Raw genomic sequence first — 17,608 nt, 5'->3', positions numbered from 1 at the left:
AGCAAGACATCAAAACACAAATAAAGATATATAACTCACAGAGAAAGAGAAACAGTGTGTAACATTTATGGAGACATTTGTTAGGTTTATTCTTTATACTCATGTGAATTGTTACTTTGTTAGCCAGATTAGACAGAGTAGAAGGCCTTCCTTCTCATGGTGGATGTCACTGTGTGTACAGAGGCCAACTAATCAGGACAGCCTTCATGTCTTTAAAAATACACAGGATATGGGCAGATCTTGGAGCCCGACTGATAAAGGAGAGCTATGTGTAATCCTTAGGTAAAGTGGCAAGATGCATGAATTTCAAGGCATGGTTGGCGTGTCAGTTTCTGATACGGACAATTAAGCATCCACCTGATGCAACACATAGACTCATGAGGTATAAGAAGGTGGAGATGACCTTGTTCGGGGCTCAATCTTTGCTCAATCGTTGCTAGATGCTTTCTGACGTTTTTTGAGCCCACAGCTGTGCCAACCCTAAGCAATTTCTCTGTCCTGTAACGACCTGACCTGGAATAAACGCTGTTACTTTTTTACTCCTGTTTTATAGTCCTTTGTTATATGGTTTTACCCAGTTTGAGGTAAGAGTAGTAACTTGCTCCCAGGTAAAGAACCGGTAGGGAAGTTCCGAGGCGCAGCCGCTATCAGGGGGACCTAAATTACATATTTAACACATTGAAAAAAATAACTAAAAGCTGCAAAGGTCTATTATTAAAAACACAGCTGTTCAGACTTTATCCAGCCTTTGATAAATAAAAGGGCATTAGAATAGGGCCAATATCCAATATATGTAAGAACGATAGATAGATAGATAGATAGATAGATAGATAGATAGATAGATAGATAGATAGATAGATAGATAGATAGATAGATAGATAGATAGATCTCTGTGTGTGTAATTTACTCTATGCCCACCTGAGGTCGCTGTCTTTCTCTCATATCGCATGTAGCCTCATGTTTTTTTGTACCTGCTCTCGAAAACGTTATCAGATGAAATCATCAACTACTTCTTGTTATAGTGGCAAATAAGTAAAACCTGGATTTTACTGAATTCTGAAATCTTAAAAAACCTGAATTTTATATGTTTCATCATTAAATGAATGATAAGACCTAATTATAAGTATACAGCAATGCAATATTGCCTCACTGTAAGAAAATGTTATTAACAAAGATCTGATTCTTTTTGTAGAAAAGAAAATAAGTGATTTTGATGAATACCATGTGTTTGCTCACTTTACGTAAAATATTCCGCAGCAACGTCTCACGACTTATTTTTCTCCCATGAAGCCGTGCGGTAGGGGCTTCTCGTGTGCGCGCGCGCGCTGTCCGTGGTGCTGAAGCTGCGCGTGCCAACCACAGGAGCATCCTTCCGCGAGATCAGAAGGAGGAATTCAGTTTTCGACGGTTGTACCGTTTAGGGATGTTTCCTCATGCTTCCTCTGGGTGTTTTTAAAGCTTTAATTCTTTGAACAACAAGTAAAATTCCACAGACGTGTCTGGAGACCTTTTATTTCCTTTTTATCGACGCTTCCTTACAGTTTGGTGCCGCCGCCTGCCTCCGCCGATACCGCATCCTTTATGCACAGCACGCTGCTCCGGTCCTCCCAGACGAAACACACAGAGCACAATGGTCCGCTCCAGCTGCATTCACTGAGGGACATGGAAGCTAAACAACACCCGATAAAAAGCCTAAAGAGCTTCCCGGAGACTGGCGGCCGCAGCCTCTCAGCGGCTGCCGGTGGAGGGGGAGGAGGAGACGGAGGGTTTCGAGCCGGCTCTGCCGAAATGGAGATGGAGCTCAAGATCCAGAAAGCTATCGACTTCAAGACAGAGGGTCATCGCTGCTATAAGGAGAAGAAATTCCGGGAGGCGATAGGCAAGTACCACCGCGCTCTGCTCCAGCTCAAAGGCGTTCATGTTGTTGACGGGACGACGAGCTCCGAGGTCAGCCTGCTGAGTCAAGCTGCGGCCAAGCTGACCGAGGAGCAGCGGAGAGCCGTGGAGAGCACCGAGATCGAGTGCTACGACAGCCTGACAGGTGAGCGATGGGTCCTGCTGACACTACAGTTCACAGAAAGCTGGCTTATTTCTGCACAGATGGAGGAAAAACAACCTATTGTTTATTTCCAGGAATGAACAAAGTGTACCGATTTTAAGGAAGATAGCAGCTTCAGCAACCTGTGCGCCAATTTCCCAAATAAATCCGTTTTTCACCAATTAATCATCAGTGAAATGTATCCTGTAAACCCGTCACACCTTATGATAGTCAATATTTTTAAGCAACAAGTTATATCTGCTTTTGACAACTTTAGCACACACTGTCCTATAAGATCCAGCATGCTGAGAGTTAAACAGATTTAATAAATGTTGTCCTTTTCACGTTGTGAGAAAATATTTATTTTGTTTCTAACGTGCAGTTAAAACCAGATAATTAGGTGGATTATATGATAAGATAACATCCTTTTAGATACTGAATTAAGTGAAAATATTTCCTTTTTCAGGATTGTCAGGATTATTGAAATTATAAAATTATTTATAAAATAACAGAATTACAAGAAATAGAGTTTATAGCAAGGATTTTTGAAACTTTTTGACATTTTCCATAGTAAGTGGTTGAATTGCTTGTTAAACTCGGCAAGTTCGCAAATATTCTTCCATGAGATATTATGGAAGAATAAATGCAAACAATAGTTTAGAGGGATTCTGACCTATCCCTCCTGACACTGCCTCGCTCTGCAGTGCCTATTAATTTCCTTTTGCCTTTCATTCTGTTTTTAACTCGTTTTGGTGATATGCATGGGTTCCTGTTTACTTAGTACAGGCGTCTGCAACCTTTAAAACCCAAATAGGCATTTTTTACTTCTGTCCATTAAATAAAACTCAGTTAGAGCTGCAAACATGAGCTTGAAAAAAAAAAGATAACTTATATATAACAAATGTTTATGGAAAATTATGTAAAAAAAAATAAATAAATAAAAAATGGCACCTAGAAAGATCAAATAGAGATATTTCTGTAATAGTTAGTAGATTTATTTCGGGGAAAAAAAAAAAAAAAAACATTACTACAGTCCAGCTAAAGTAACTTGTTCAGAGCCACAAACATTGCATGATGTTTTCTACAAAAAGACAAAGATAACATATTTAATAAATCTCTACCACAGGAAATGTTGTCCTTTTCAAATAACCAAATTTAAATTACATTTTAGGACATAAAACTTATTGAAAGGGAATAAACATATTTTTAACGGGTTGCAGCAATTTTTGGGAAATTATGTTTACAAGCAACATTTTATAAGTCAATTTCTTTTGACCATGTCATGATGTCATCATCATCATCAGGGCTTTTCTAAAGGGGCATAGTGATCTTACTGGATGTAAATGTCTTATGTTAGAGATCAATAGAACAACTCCAGAAATTCTGCAATTGACAACTGGGGATTATTTGAATACTCATATGTATAAACAGTAAAGATTTGTCACATTTTGATAGCAGCTAACAGAATAAGTGACCACTGTCTGAATTATAAGCAAAGTTTGCAGTTGCTAAGAGCCCCCTGCTTACTTTAGGGGCCCCAAAAGAACCTGAAATCTCAGAGGAGTTTACAGTCCTCCAACTGAAAACATGCTAAGGCAAGTATGGTAATTATGATTTCTGTAGTCTTCATTTGGGGCTAAGATAAAAAAAAACAAAAAAACATTGTCTCTGACAAGTCTTAACATTATGGAAAAAGTTTGAATAAGCAAATTAATTCATTCTTTATACACATTTAATAATAAGTTTGCAGTCGAGGTTTGACAATCAGAATTTTGTAAACAGCTGATAGAGTTTATTTCTAGCATTTATGTGGGAGTTCAACTCCTCACGTTCTATTAAGGCTTTGCAACTGTACCAAATCACTATATTACTTTTTTTTTTTTCTACCAAAAAGTTCGTCTGCACTAACCAGAAGATGTTTGGTTCAGGGTGTCATTGTTTTCATGGCCTTAAACACGATCTTGTTCAGACCCCAACTTCATGGGACTTTACTGCTGTGTTAAATAGTGTTTACTTTTCGCACACATGCATGGATCTGTGCATTAGCTGCAACCCGCTCTTCTCTTCTGTGTGTCCCAAACCCACTTTAAGCATATAACTGCCACCTATAACAGCTGGAATGATAAAATGTGTTTCTTAGTTAGGAAATATGTGATGTTTTTGCTTCAGTAACTTGAAAATGTTAAAATAATGTATCCCAAAAAAAGGAAAAAGCATTAAAAAAAATCATATCTGATCCTTTTCTGTCTGCATTTGGCAATTTTTTTTCTGATCTCCTGCTTGGTTATTGTTCAGATGAAGCTTTGAAATATAACAATCAAATTATTGTGTTAGCTCTTAGGACTAGACTGGTGACAAGGAGAAACAGATTATTTTCAATAACAGACCCAGAACTTTTGAATGGTTCCCTTATTCTTGTTGATTTTTAGTCTCTTTTAAAAACTCAGCCTTTATGTAATGGCTTTTAACTCAAGACAGGAAGATTTTCTTTAAAAGTTTGTTTGTTTGATTGATTTTATTGTATTGTTTATGATTTTATATCATATTTTATGCTGTTAAACTGCATTTTGGATGCAAAGTTTTCTAATAAAAAACTTTCCAGAGTTATATATCTTTTCAAAGTTTTTTTTTTTTTTGTGAGATTTTGCTTAATTTTTATCAAATATAAAACATACATGGCTTCACTGATATTTATATTTCTACATAATTTCAACGGCTGCCATATTAATTTTCTTCCTGACCTTTAGACCTCATTTTGGGTTATTTTATGCTACATTTCGTAAATCAACACCTTTTCTACCTTGGCGATATAATTCCCCAGCACAGTATAAAGTGGACTTTCTAAGACATACATTATTATGCTATTTTAACCTTATACTTTATTATATATTTCCTTGTGTTTTTGGTTTAACATAAAAATATTCTTCCAAAAAAAACAGTAATTATGATTGACGTTTTGCGATGCAGTTTTGACAGAAGCTGTTGTTAAATGTATGAGTCCAGCAGGAGGTGGACTCATACATTTGTGTGCGTCTCGGCAGCTGTATTACAATATTGTTAGGATTGTGTTGCCTAGTTTGAGAGCGGTGATGTTGTTTGTTATATCTGTGCCAGGCTCTGTCCAGTCAGTTTGCATGATGCATTGAAGGTCGCCTCCTCTGTGCAGCATTCAGGGTCTGTCTGGTGCCTGTAGGGAGGCCACTGTGGTGTGAAGGGAAGGAGGGAGGGAGGAAGCAGGAAGGGAGGGAAAGAAGAACAGAGAGAAAAAAAAAGAGCATGAGTGAAGGGAGTGGCAGGGGGGAGCTAAAGACTGAAAAACACTCATCATGTAGCATGAACCAAGAGAAAAAATACACAGAGGAGACATGTTAGCAGGACAATGGAGTGATAAGAGGCAGAGGGGTGGACTGCTAGCACTTCACCATGTCATACATTTACCATGGCAACCATTGCTGTGATTGTTCCCATTTATTTTGTTGTCATTGCTCATGCTTTTTGTTCTCTGCTGATTCAAGTCTGGGTGTGTGAAAGCACAATAACAGACCAGAAAACCTCAACTGGACCTTTCTTTACTGTCAGAACCTGTTCATTTACAGAGCGCCATGCAAAACCCATGAGTCATCATTACCTCTTTATATTTAACTTTTTCTACCCAAGGGCGATTAGCCAGAAAACTAACAGTACATAATCAGCTAAGAGAAAGTGGTTCTACTAATCATCTTGCAAAATATGCTTCTGCAATCAGGTGCAAGATTGCTGGATAGTGATGAGTTTGAATTATGTCAAAAACCTCTCAACCTTGTTCACCGCATGTGTGCATATGTTTGCTCTGGGAATGCTGGCTTCCTGCAGCAGTCCAAGAAAACGTGTGCTTGGTTAATAGGTCTCTAACTAATGTCCTTCAGTGTGGGAATGAAACAATACTGTAGGCCTACCAAGATTAGGCATCTGTCCCTTAACCTGTGTACAGGTAAGTTCTTGTATTCATGACACCATGGGACCTGATACCACTTTAACAGGAGTTACAAATAGATGGCGTCTTTGTTTGAATATAGTCCTTTTAAGTAAGTAGAAGTAATGCAGAGGAAATTGAGGCAGACCAGTTTGAAAGTAAAAAAATAAACAAGAAAGACCAATCAAATGCTTTAAGAGTTGCAGTAGGAGCGACGTTAGCCCTGTGCAGCTATTTTCAAGGGGACGACAGTTAATTTTTTTTTCTCATCAAGAGGATCTAGTGCAACACCTTTAACACTAACAGTTCAATAAAACATCTAAAACACCAACTTGGCCCAGAGTTCAGAAGTTTGTTGGCAGCAGTGGAAAACTGTAGCAGCTAACTTGGCATTAAACTCTGAAAAAGCAGCCTGAGGTTTCCAAGCTCAACCCATGAGGCACTCAGAGAGTACTGGGAATAATGTATAAGAAAAATGTATAAGAATGTCTCAGCATCTTGATGTTGCCATGATGAGAGCATACTCTTCCTGCGACCTTAGTGTGTGTCTGGCTTTCAAAGAAAAAAAACAAAACAGATGCACTGACTCAGCTGTCCTCCCAAGTTGAAGAATATGTTGATAATAGACTATTTTCTTTCAAATTTCTGTGGGTTCAGAAAGCTGAAGGCTGCAGCCAGCAGCAAAATCTGAATGTGTCTGTGCTTATTTCCTACCTCAGTCATGTTTGACTAGTCATTGTTTTGCTTCATTTGAACTAAGGCCTTAAACTTGGTGGATAATGCATCTGATTACTGCCAGATGAGACTGGTTATGAAAGGTTTTTAAAGCACGCAGATGTCTAAGAATGACAGTACTTCATAATATATAAATAAATACGATTTTGACCCTTTAGATTGTTTTTTTAGACCACAGCAGCACAAGAAATATGCATGATGAGCAGCAGGAAAGGAGATAACCAGGGTCTGCTGACTAGTCTTTAGAAAAGACTACTTTTTTGAGCTGCTGAATTTACTTTAAAAACTAGGATACATTATCCGGTAGATTAACTGTGTTCCAGGCAGTGTCTTTAGATGTAATGTCACTGTGCAACCGACTGAATCCCATTTCTTTTTGCAGATCATGTTAATGTAATTTCAACCAGACAAACTCATTAAAATAAATTCAGTTGATGAATGATTTGTAAGTTAGATGTAAATGTTACTGTCATCTTTCTTGCCTTCTAAGTAAACCTTTAATAGAACTAGACTATTTTTCTTTCAAAGTTGCCATCATAACTTTCACCTCTGCCAAAGAGGTAATGTTTTCATTAGCATTGGTTTGTATGTGTTTTACAAATTAACTAAAAAAGTTATGGACGGACTTTGCTGAAATTTTCAGAGAAGGTGCTTATTGTGACTGGCAACAAATTATTACATGTAGGTGATGATCTGAATCAACATGTGGATCCAGGAATTTTTTTTGATAGATTCTGTGAATACAGGTGTTAAATTGTTACTTGGCGGAGGACTGCTCTCGAGTGCTTTTCTAGTTTTATTTTTGAATTTATTTCCAGTTCTGTCTCGTCATATTTACTATAATGCATACATTTAAAGTAAAATTTAGTGAATAAATAACTTCATTAAAAGACAATAATAACTTAAAAATTGTATTTTTACAAGAAGAAATACATGTATGCAAACCTACAACTTTTTGCAGAGTCAGGCTTTAGTTTTTCTTCCCAGGTAACAGGGACATCGCCATGTCTCGGAGAGTCTATTCTTATCAGTATGAGAGGACAAAAAGACATCAGTCAGGACAACCTTGTATTGATTTAAAGTGACCCTTGCCTAAAAGACGACAAGCATGACAAACTAAGTCAGCAAAATGCCTCCAACTCTATTACGGAGCCACTGGATCGCGCTGAGGGCCAATTTTACACATGTGTATTACTTGCTTGCTCTGCACCACAGATGGACATAGATAAAAAGTAATAGCCCACCTTGCCATGCTGCTTTTTTCTGCATGTTTGTGGACCAGTGCAGGTTTTTGTGTTTTTTACTCACTACTAAACTCTGAAATGTACATTCATCTTTTAAATGAAGAGTATGTCTACTGCATTCCTGCTAGACTTTTTTTGTTTTGTGCTTCTGAGTCATCAAATGTGCAACCTCAATGACAGACTTATGCTGCTATTTACTAAAATTCCTTCTTAGTCACCATATTGAAAAAAAAAAACAGGTGAGGATATCTGTCTATACAGCCTCCTGATAGTTTACACCATAATGTCCTTTTTCACATCTAATACAGTCACACTGAAACAATAACAGAGTGACTTGCAGATTGCAAACAGACTCAGGAACACGAGTAGCAGTTTGGTTTTGCATCAAACAGTTTTACTAGTTAAGAAAACTGTGATTGAGTCAAATGTCTCAGAAAATTCATAAAGGATGTTACTGTGATCCTCTCAAAAAAAAAATCATCATGATTTTTTTATCAACTGCTGCTCACAGATCTCTGCCTTTGTTCATCCTGACTGCCTCAATCTGTGGATGAGTCATAAGTCAAAGCTTTGGGAACGACTCAGCAGGAGGCGACGTGTAAAATTGTTTGTTTCATAACAAACCAGCAACCTTTTTGTTCCAGTCGTGCAGCCCTGTGTCTCTCCCCATGTCCCTGATCATGATCCAGTCTTTTCTAACCTGCTTGTTAAGGTGACAGATTCAACAGTTAACTATATGAGTTAACTTTTTTATGCAAAAACAAAACATGGAAATACTTTTATTTGATATATCTAAGCAAAGATATTTGGTGTTAAGAGACTATATTTTATATATAAATTCATTTAAAGTTGTAGAAACCTAATATTCTTTTCTTATTTTTCTTATTCTTTTCATTGTTCCAAAAAAAGGGATAAACATTTTAATTAAAACATGTTGATCAAATAAAAAGCAAGCCTGAGATAGTGTACTAAGTGATTCTTTACCTCTGTAATTACAGAAAAATTACTTCACCAAAACTCCTGCAAGAAAGCTTCATGCTCAAACATCTTTTAAGACTAGAGCTCTTTATTATAATGATTAATCATGAAAATTATATCTTTTTATTTGCATAAAGCCTTTAGAATGGGCTAAACACTCAGGGTTTTAAATGCTACATATAGACTTGAAACCAACAGCTGCAGAAAGCTACAGCTGGGAATTTAAGACATTTCTTTTTCAGGAATGTGGCTCATTTTACCGGTGAAGGAAGTACCAAGAAGTGCTGTATCAACTCATTCGTCTCAAAGACTGGTGAAGGAAGCTGAGGGTGCCTTCTAACAATCTAAGTGGTGTGTTATACTAAAGACAGCAGGATTTCTACCCATGCACTCTGACACGCTGCTCGAGAACATTCAACGCCTGCTTATGAAAGAGGAATAGAAAGCTCCTCCTCATCATCTGCCAACTCAGACACAAGGGAAAGTGGTGGGCAGCCATATATAGAGACAGAAGAGAAGACTGTAGAGGAAGCAGATGAAGAAAAGACCTTTAAAACTGAGAGGTTATGATCTGGAGAGATGGGAGTTGTCCAAGCAGCTGCAAGAAGGAGGACTTCTACAACAGAAGGAAGGGAGGTGACATGAGCGAGTTAGCTAGGGGGATGGGATGAGGTTTGGGTGCTGTATCAACCCCCCCTTTTCATGTTTTGCTGCCATTAGAGGGATGGCCAGAGCAGAGCTGTGAGAAGGTTGAGCGCCAGAGCTGCAGATGGCACTCCCTCTACTGTACTGCTACTCTGTGTTACCTCAGAGCTGGAAGACAGAGAGATTAAGTGAGGGAGGAAGAGAATGAGGTCTGTGACAAAGTGGACAGGTCTCATAAATTAAAAACCATGTGCTTCCCTCTATGACCTCTAAGAGGAGAAAGAAGAGTTTTCCAAACTGCTTTTTGTTGACGTTCATTACTCTGAAAGGTCCAATAAAGACCGAACTGATTTATATCCCACCCTCTGACAAGCCCAGATAACTGCTGTCACAGGAGTAAAAAAAAAAAGATTTAGCCGTTTGTCTGAGAGGAAAGATAGAGGAGAGTAGGTGTGTAAAAATAGAGAGGAAGAGGAGGTATGTGTGCGTGTCAATTCAATTCACCTGCCAGTCCCCAGATGGTGGTCTAATGTGGAATAACCGGAACCAGGCGCAGTGATAATTACTTTGGTTTTTAAGTTGTTCATCTTTAACCAGATTTATAACAATAATTTGTGATGTGCACAGCTTTGTAGACTTTGCTGTAGTCACATTAAATGAGCAGGAGCTGCAGGCTTTATGTTTCTGCAGAGATGAAAAAACATTAAAGGTGAAGAACCTTTGCTTCAGTTTCTCTAAAATGAGAAGCAATGAGATTGAAGAGAAAATGGAATACATTTTTTATCTCTTTGATTCAGAAAGTTTGAAAATAGAATAGAAAATCCCTTTATTGAAATTCTGGAGAGTTACTTGTAAACTTACATTTTAAGATGAATCATTTCCAGCTTAATCTGAACTTAAAACCAAAAAAACTATTTACAGTGATAGTGTTTGTCGCAGCTCATCTGTATGCTGGATTTTCAGGCATTATTTAGATCATCTCAGCAGGTGTTAAAGTGCCAGTATCCGTTTATGTGTGACGAATATCTGTTTTTAAATCTTTTTAATGTATCTGTTACATTATAAAATGTAATGCCATTATAAATGTATTTAAATAAAGTGGGCTTAATGAAAAGTTTGTTAAATACCTGCTTAAGAGTTCTATTTAAAAGGTGTTTTTAAATTAAAACACATTTTAATTTATTCATTACAACTATACAGTTAAAATAACCATATGTTGCAAATTTTAATATGGTTATAATTAGGGCTGCAACTAGCAATTATTTTGCAAATTGATGAATCTGTACATTTTTTTTCGATTAATCAGTTAATTATCGAATAACCAAAGGTCCTTAAAGAAGATTTTTTAACTAAATTAAACCAGGTGAAACTAAATTGAGTCCTGGATAGAGCATATTGACAGACTAAAACGTTTTCTTTGTCTGTTTGTTTTTTTTACAATTTTGGTATAACTACTGCTCTAAGGGTTAGGGTTAGGGTCAATAATCGATTAATCACAATTAATCCAATTAATTGCTTCAGCCCTAGTTATAATAAACAAATCAAAATGAGCCCTGCTAAAAAGGTATTTAAAAGTTTAAAACTAGTATCTAGGTCATTATTTTCCTGATTTCCCAGTTTCCATTCAGCATGATGCACTGCTTGGTTTATTCTGGAAACATTAAACCGAACCAGGCTTTTCATTTTGGCAAAAAGAGTTTGCTTGAGTATCGGTAAAACTCCCAAAAGACACAGAAGAAACTAAAATTGCCATAATCAGCAGTATTCAAACCATCCTAAACAACTGCTCCTCGGGAAATGAATTTGAAAACTTTTCCTGTAACTATGGTGGTTTAGAATTCATATTTGACATAGGCTGACAGTTGTGTGAAATAATGCATAAATTGAAAGTGTCAGTCAAAAGCGAGTTATGTTTTTTTCCCCCAGTCTCTCATAAAAAGTCCTGACTGCAGCTTAGAGAGAACTCAGACATTCACCCTTTTCCTGACACTTGAAGTGAGGCTGAGAAAAATATCCATCCTCTATAAGCCATCGGTAATGAGAATTTGCTAAAGCTGTTTGCACACATCTTACACCCAAACTGAACCAAATGGCTGTTTATATTTTTTTTCCAGCAGTGTTCCATGTTGATAAAAAAAAAAAAAAACACGGTCATTGCTATCTTAGCTTCCTCTGTTCATCTTGCTCTGGCCTGAGCGTTTTAAAGCCCACTCTGCTGGGGCTTGACATTGAAAAATCGTCCTTGTTAAAGGCTTTTCTGATAAGTTTGAATGCTGTCTTTATTCTGCTTTTATATCCACTATGTTCTATTCAGTAAGGGATTTCCCCAGTTTCATTATCACTACTAAGATCTACACTAATATTAACTTATTACTCATAATTTGTAATTCATGTGTAAAAAAGTTTTCTCATCATCGGTCTGAAATGTTTAACATTAGGTGAAGTTAAAATTTATTTTTAGTTTTTGGATAGAAACTAAATTTAGAAAAATGTGCATAACTGAAGTGAAAAGCCAAGTCATGATTTTCAAGATGTCTCACATGAATAATGTACTTTTTTTTTTTTTCATTTAAGGATTTTTAGGTAGAAGACGTAGAGCTTAGCATTGCTCCTGATTATGATGATAGAACAGGGCAAATTTAGGAGAATGGGAGCCGTTTTCCTGGGGCCTGGATGCTGGTGGTGGACTAGCAGATAGACTTGGAATGGAGCTGAATTGAGTAGGAGGCAGAACAGAGCAGTGATGGGTTAAAACGTAGGAACACCTGACCGTGATGAAGGTTAGAAAGAAGAGTCTTGGATGCTATTGAGTTTTGGAGGGCAGAAGAAGACCAGATGTCATGGCAGTCTGGATATGCAGGTCAGGCTTACCAGAGTCTTGAATACTGCGTGTTTCCAAATGATAAAGTTCAAGCTGAATGAATATTTCTGAAAGACAGTTTTTCAGTACCAATGTTCTGGACCAATAGGGATGGTGAGATGAAGCCTCATGAGGCATTGAACTGTTTGAGCAAATTGCCTTGAAACGAATCACACATTTTATGAGGCGTCAAGTGAACATGTCACCACCTACTGGTGGTGTGCACAACCATAGTTAGCAATATAATCTGGGATTTTATGCAATTGCTTAAATTTTTTTCATTTAACTTTTAATTTAACTTCCTTTGAAATTGTTCATGATTTGTGTGCATATTAAAAGGTAAAAAGGTTCAATGTCAAAAGGTAATTTCATAGAAATGGGGGGGCTTCTCCCACCTGCCAGTGTCTTCTTTTATGCTTCACATTCTGACCATGTTTTTTGTTTTTTTTTTTAACTGTTAGAGAGTCCTGGCCAAGGTTTCGATCAGAGTCAATGTTTGCATCCATTAAATTACAAATCCTGTTTAAAAGGTGTTTCAAACAACTTAGACTAACGAGGGGACACAGGTGAATAGCATAAACAGATTAACAGGTGGCTTTGGCTGAAGGAGAACCAATTAACGGGGTAGACAGGGAGCAAAGGGGAGGATGCCAAAATAACATTCGAGTGTAATAAACAAAATAACAGCTCTGAGAAATATATCAGAAACTCGGCAAACTAAGGCATAAAATGAAAAACCCAATCCCTCACAGATCATAACAGCACCAGATATTGATAATAAATCACATGACCATATGTGAAGCCTAAATTACTTTTTTGTATGTTTCTAATGAGCTCTTGATGAACTGTTTACAATGAGGCATGAGAAAATGTGTCTGTGGCCGTCTGAAAAGTGCTGGAAGTTAGGAAAAAGCTAGGACCAGGAAGCAGTCACCTGTACAGTGGAGAGGCATACAGATGTCCTCAACTTTGATCGGTGTTATTCATGTGTGTGTCTGTCACATTATAACATCTTTAAGGCTGTAGGCTGTCTGGATTCAGCACAAAAGTCGGAGCTCCTTCGCTACCTTGGATGGAGTTCTACTGCTCACCCCATGAAAGGTAGAAGAATTGGAGCTAAGAGCAAAAGATGGAAGCTACAGTTTGAGGTATTTAGATTGTTTCAGGGAGACATTTTTATTGAGATAGTGGTTTTCTTTTAAACTGTCATCTGATTGATTCATCTAAAAGACCAGGGTTCTCTCACAGTGAAGGATGTAACAACCTGTGAAATACTCCATTTATTGAACAGCTGGACCTTTAAAGTGTAAAATTCCAGCATATACAATAGATACCTTGTTGAGAAAAGTACTTTAAAGTCCTCAGGCAGTTAGAAATCAGAAGGGCTTCCAATGAAAAAGCCAAGCCTTATGTTTACACTTCAATTCAGTTCGTTTAAATGGCACCAGTTCACAAAACATGTTATTTCAAAGCACTTTAAGAGACAATTCATTCAGATCACACAGTCAGAGTTTGAAGTTTTCTATTTAAAGTAACCCGGCTGATTGCATCGAGTCATTGACTGAAAAACTAAAAATGGTGCAACAACCGGGCAGTTACTGGGAGCCATTTTAAGACTGTTTCACATCTAACGTTAGCCGGCATCTGTTAAATCTGGAGGTGATGGTTCTCTTCCTTTAAAATGAGCAATACATGTAACAGTTTGCTGGTGTATATGATTGTTGCACAGGTTTGTCATGCAGTTAGTAATGAGAAGGTTGCCCTTTCACTGGCTTCACTTGGTTATCCAATGGTGGATATAGCAACAAAATTACAATCAGACTTGTGCATAAACCTCAAAGCGAATGATTCTAGGATAATCTCGGTCTGGTTTATCTGAAAAATACCTGTCAAGGTTTTGATTGTCAATTACTTTTACAATGAAAGGCTAAAAAACATGTAGATTTCCTTTTGAAACTGTTTGTACTGAGCTATAATATTTTATATTTATACTAGACGTGTTTGTTTCATTTTAATCAGCTTTCCCCATTCTCAGAAAAAGCTCCAAGGCACATCGGCAAAAGGCCAACACAGCAGTTTGCCAACATGAAACAATGGTTTCTGCAGAGGAGAAATTCTCTGACCTGTATTTCCCTGCAGGTGAAATGTATAACAAAAGTTCCTGTCACACTGATTCCTTTCTGCATTTATTTTACTCTATTCTCACTACACTTCAAAAGCAGATCATTTTTCACATTCACCAAGAAAATCCTAGGTTCCTTCATCCATATTCCTTTTCCACTGTTGGACACCTTTCTCCTGTGTTGTAAACTGGGAGTAAAGTTAATTACTTTCAACTTACTGGATCCATTTATCAGCTTGTCCTTGGATTTACAGTTAGCGCGAGCCTACTTATTAAATATTCCTTTGGATTCTGACAGTCGTCTCAGCATCAGCACCCCTGAAGAGGCTGCTTTGCTCCCGCTTTGCTCAATTTGGATGAGCATGAGCGAGCATTTCCCCCTCCAGCCACTTACGTGTGCTATCTGTAAATGGATGCAGAATGTTCATACATGACTACACAGTTAATTTTAATGAGTGTTTAATCCGATTATAAAACTGCTGTGAATGCCTACAGACAGCAGCTTTGTGCTCCTGAAGGTTAGATTTGTTGTGTGTCACTAGTGGCAAAATGACTGGTAGAACTATGAGAGGCCTAAACTTAAGGATGAGTGTTTATAAGGTCATCTGATGTTTTCTATTTACACAACATTTTTCAGTTGTTTTCATCAGTGAGTGAGCCTGTTTATAACTGAGGGTTTTGATTTGCTAGTGTGCACGATGTCCACGTATTTTAGGTTTTAGTTTTCTATGTCTTAATGTTTTCTCTAGTTTTTTTTGTTGTTGTTGTTGCTCATTTATACTCGTTTTCTCTTGTTTAGTTAATTCATCCATTTGAGTTTTAATTTCGGTGTCCTATTCTTTGCCTATTCTGGTTTGTTCCCTCATCTTAGCTTTGTCCTACTCCCTTGATTTAGTGTTTCCTTGCTTCCTAGTTATATTATTAACCCTCCTTCAGCTCTCCCTGCTTACCTTTAGCCTTAAACTGCTCCATTTTGTCTCCTATATAACACACCATCATCCTTTTGTGCTTTAAAAAGGTATATTTCATGAATAGGAAAATCCCTTATGCATCACCTTTTATTACATTTCTCTTTAATATATTTTTTGCTCAATTGAAAGTGTTTTTTTCTCCCTCAAACGGCTGGAACATATAACTTATGTTTTATATATCAGTTTCCTTAATGGGCATATTTCATAATATTTCTAATGTTTTCTTTATTCATGTATTATATGATATAATAATGTTCCTGTCTAGAGTTGATGAGTTGATGAATATTTTAGATAAGACACTAAACAGAAGTTATGGCTGCCCATAAAGAAGGGAGTACTACATGAACTACATAAAGCTGCAAACTCTTGCTGTGATAAGCTCATGTGAAGAAAGTTTATGTAGCGATTAGTGAGTATCAGAACTTATTTGCATTGAACCCCATGATGTGTACAAATAGAAACAAACTATATTTATTCAGGTCATTTGCAGATGTTTTCCTTACCACATGCAGACTCTCATTTTGCTCACACAGAAACAAATCTTTCTGCAGCAAACTGTTGTTGATAAAACCAATGCCTTTAAGGGGAAAAACATCTGTCCTTTTCATTAAAGTCTTCTTTCTTGTTCTCTGGACTCTTTTGTTTTTAAGAACAGCATTAAAAACAGTAATAAAACATCACATTTTCCTCCTATGAAAAGGAAAACCACAACCAAAACCTGCAAACATCGCAGTAGTCTGTTCAAAGACGTCACTTCAGCTTTGAGATTTCAGTCCCTCCGTTTACGTTCAATAATCTCACTCACTTGACCTCTATGACCTTTTTTGAATAAAAACATATTACTCCAATCTTCCACTGACTCGTTTCCAGTCTAAGGGACTTATTTGTTTTCCATCATCACTACTGATATTGTTGTGCAGAGTTATTTTACAAAAGCTTGACCTGCCTTCAGTTGCAGTCATTTTAAAGTTCCTGTCTGCTTAAGGAAACAGCAAAATGTCAATTTGGGAATAATTTATGTTCATTGACCATTATTATCTCTTGATTTTCTGGCAGATTTTCCTGTGAAGACTTTCTTATCCACCGCTTTGCTGATACTGTGAAAACCGTATCTTCACAACCCTTCTTCATAAAGTCAATAAGAGTGGATCATATTAATAACTTTAGCAAACCACTCTGTTTTTTCTTGGAAATACTCTACTTGGGTCCTTTGGGCTTAAAAACAGCAGCAGGCAGAAACTACTCTTCTGCTGATTTAAAATAAGTCTGCTGAGCTTCCACAGATGACATCACCAGTCAGATAATGGCTCCAACAACATTATAGGAGAGTCGGGGTTTTCAAATAGGGTTTATATCTTTATCCTATATAGAAACCCTCTTATCTACAATCAGAACCTGTTTTTGCTCACTCTACAAGAGCAATAAATACGTTTCTCAATTCTTTTTTTGGCCACTTATATGAAACAGTCCTTATTGTATTACAGCTGCATAAACTACTCCTTATTTTATCTCTAGACCGTAAAAACACAGATAACAAAGAAAACCCAAGTTAAAAACCTAAAACTAAAATAGGAGGCAGGGACCATTAAATCCTTTCTACTTGGTGACACTGTCTAATAGCTTCCTCCAGTGTATAAATATTTAAGTGAGCCTTAATTTAAGTAACTATTTTAGGAGCGCAGAACAATGGTGGTCAGCTGCTAACATAAGACCAAGCTGAGCTTAGAGTTTTTTGATGCAAACCAAAAGCTTTTGCAAATTAGAACAAGAAAGTGCAGTTTGGTAAAGCAAAGGAAAGAGTAAAATCCTGACTATTAGTCCAGCATCTCTTCCCTTCCTGGAACAGTATCACACATTTAGGAAGAGCTGTACAATAATGTTGAAGGCTGAGTTCAGTAGCCTTAGTAGCCTTTCTTGTTTAAATACCTCATTGTGAGGCTTCCCATATGTGTTCTACAGGATATTCTATTTGCTCTATTTCTCTTTTCTCCTAGGATGAAAATCTGCTGTGGGTAAATTCTATAAATATATTTGATGTAGCAGCAGCTCTTATCCACAATCGT

General features: G+C 37.1%; 1 protein-coding gene across 1 annotated transcript in view; it reads left to right on the top strand.

Moving 5' to 3' along the window:
• Positions 1-1,337: 1,337 nt before the first annotated feature.
• Positions 1,338-17,608, top strand: part of LOC107096866 (tetratricopeptide repeat protein 9A-like) — a 29,925-nt gene continuing 13,654 nt past the window's right edge. The window contains exon 1 of the mRNA XM_015393744.1: positions 1,338-2,041. Coding sequence (XP_015249230.1) covers positions 1,582-2,041 — 460 coding nt within the window. The 5' untranslated portion in view covers positions 1,338-1,581. The remainder of the gene's footprint in view (positions 2,042-17,608) is intronic.

The sequence above is a fragment of the Cyprinodon variegatus genome, unplaced genomic scaffold (assembly GCF_000732505.1).
Source record: "Cyprinodon variegatus isolate N-32 unplaced genomic scaffold, C_variegatus-1.0 Scaffold655, whole genome shotgun sequence".
NCBI lineage: Eukaryota > Metazoa > Chordata > Actinopteri > Cyprinodontiformes > Cyprinodontidae > Cyprinodon > Cyprinodon variegatus.
Note: the sequence above shows the minus strand (reverse complement) of the source record. Positions and strands in the feature narration are given on the sequence as shown.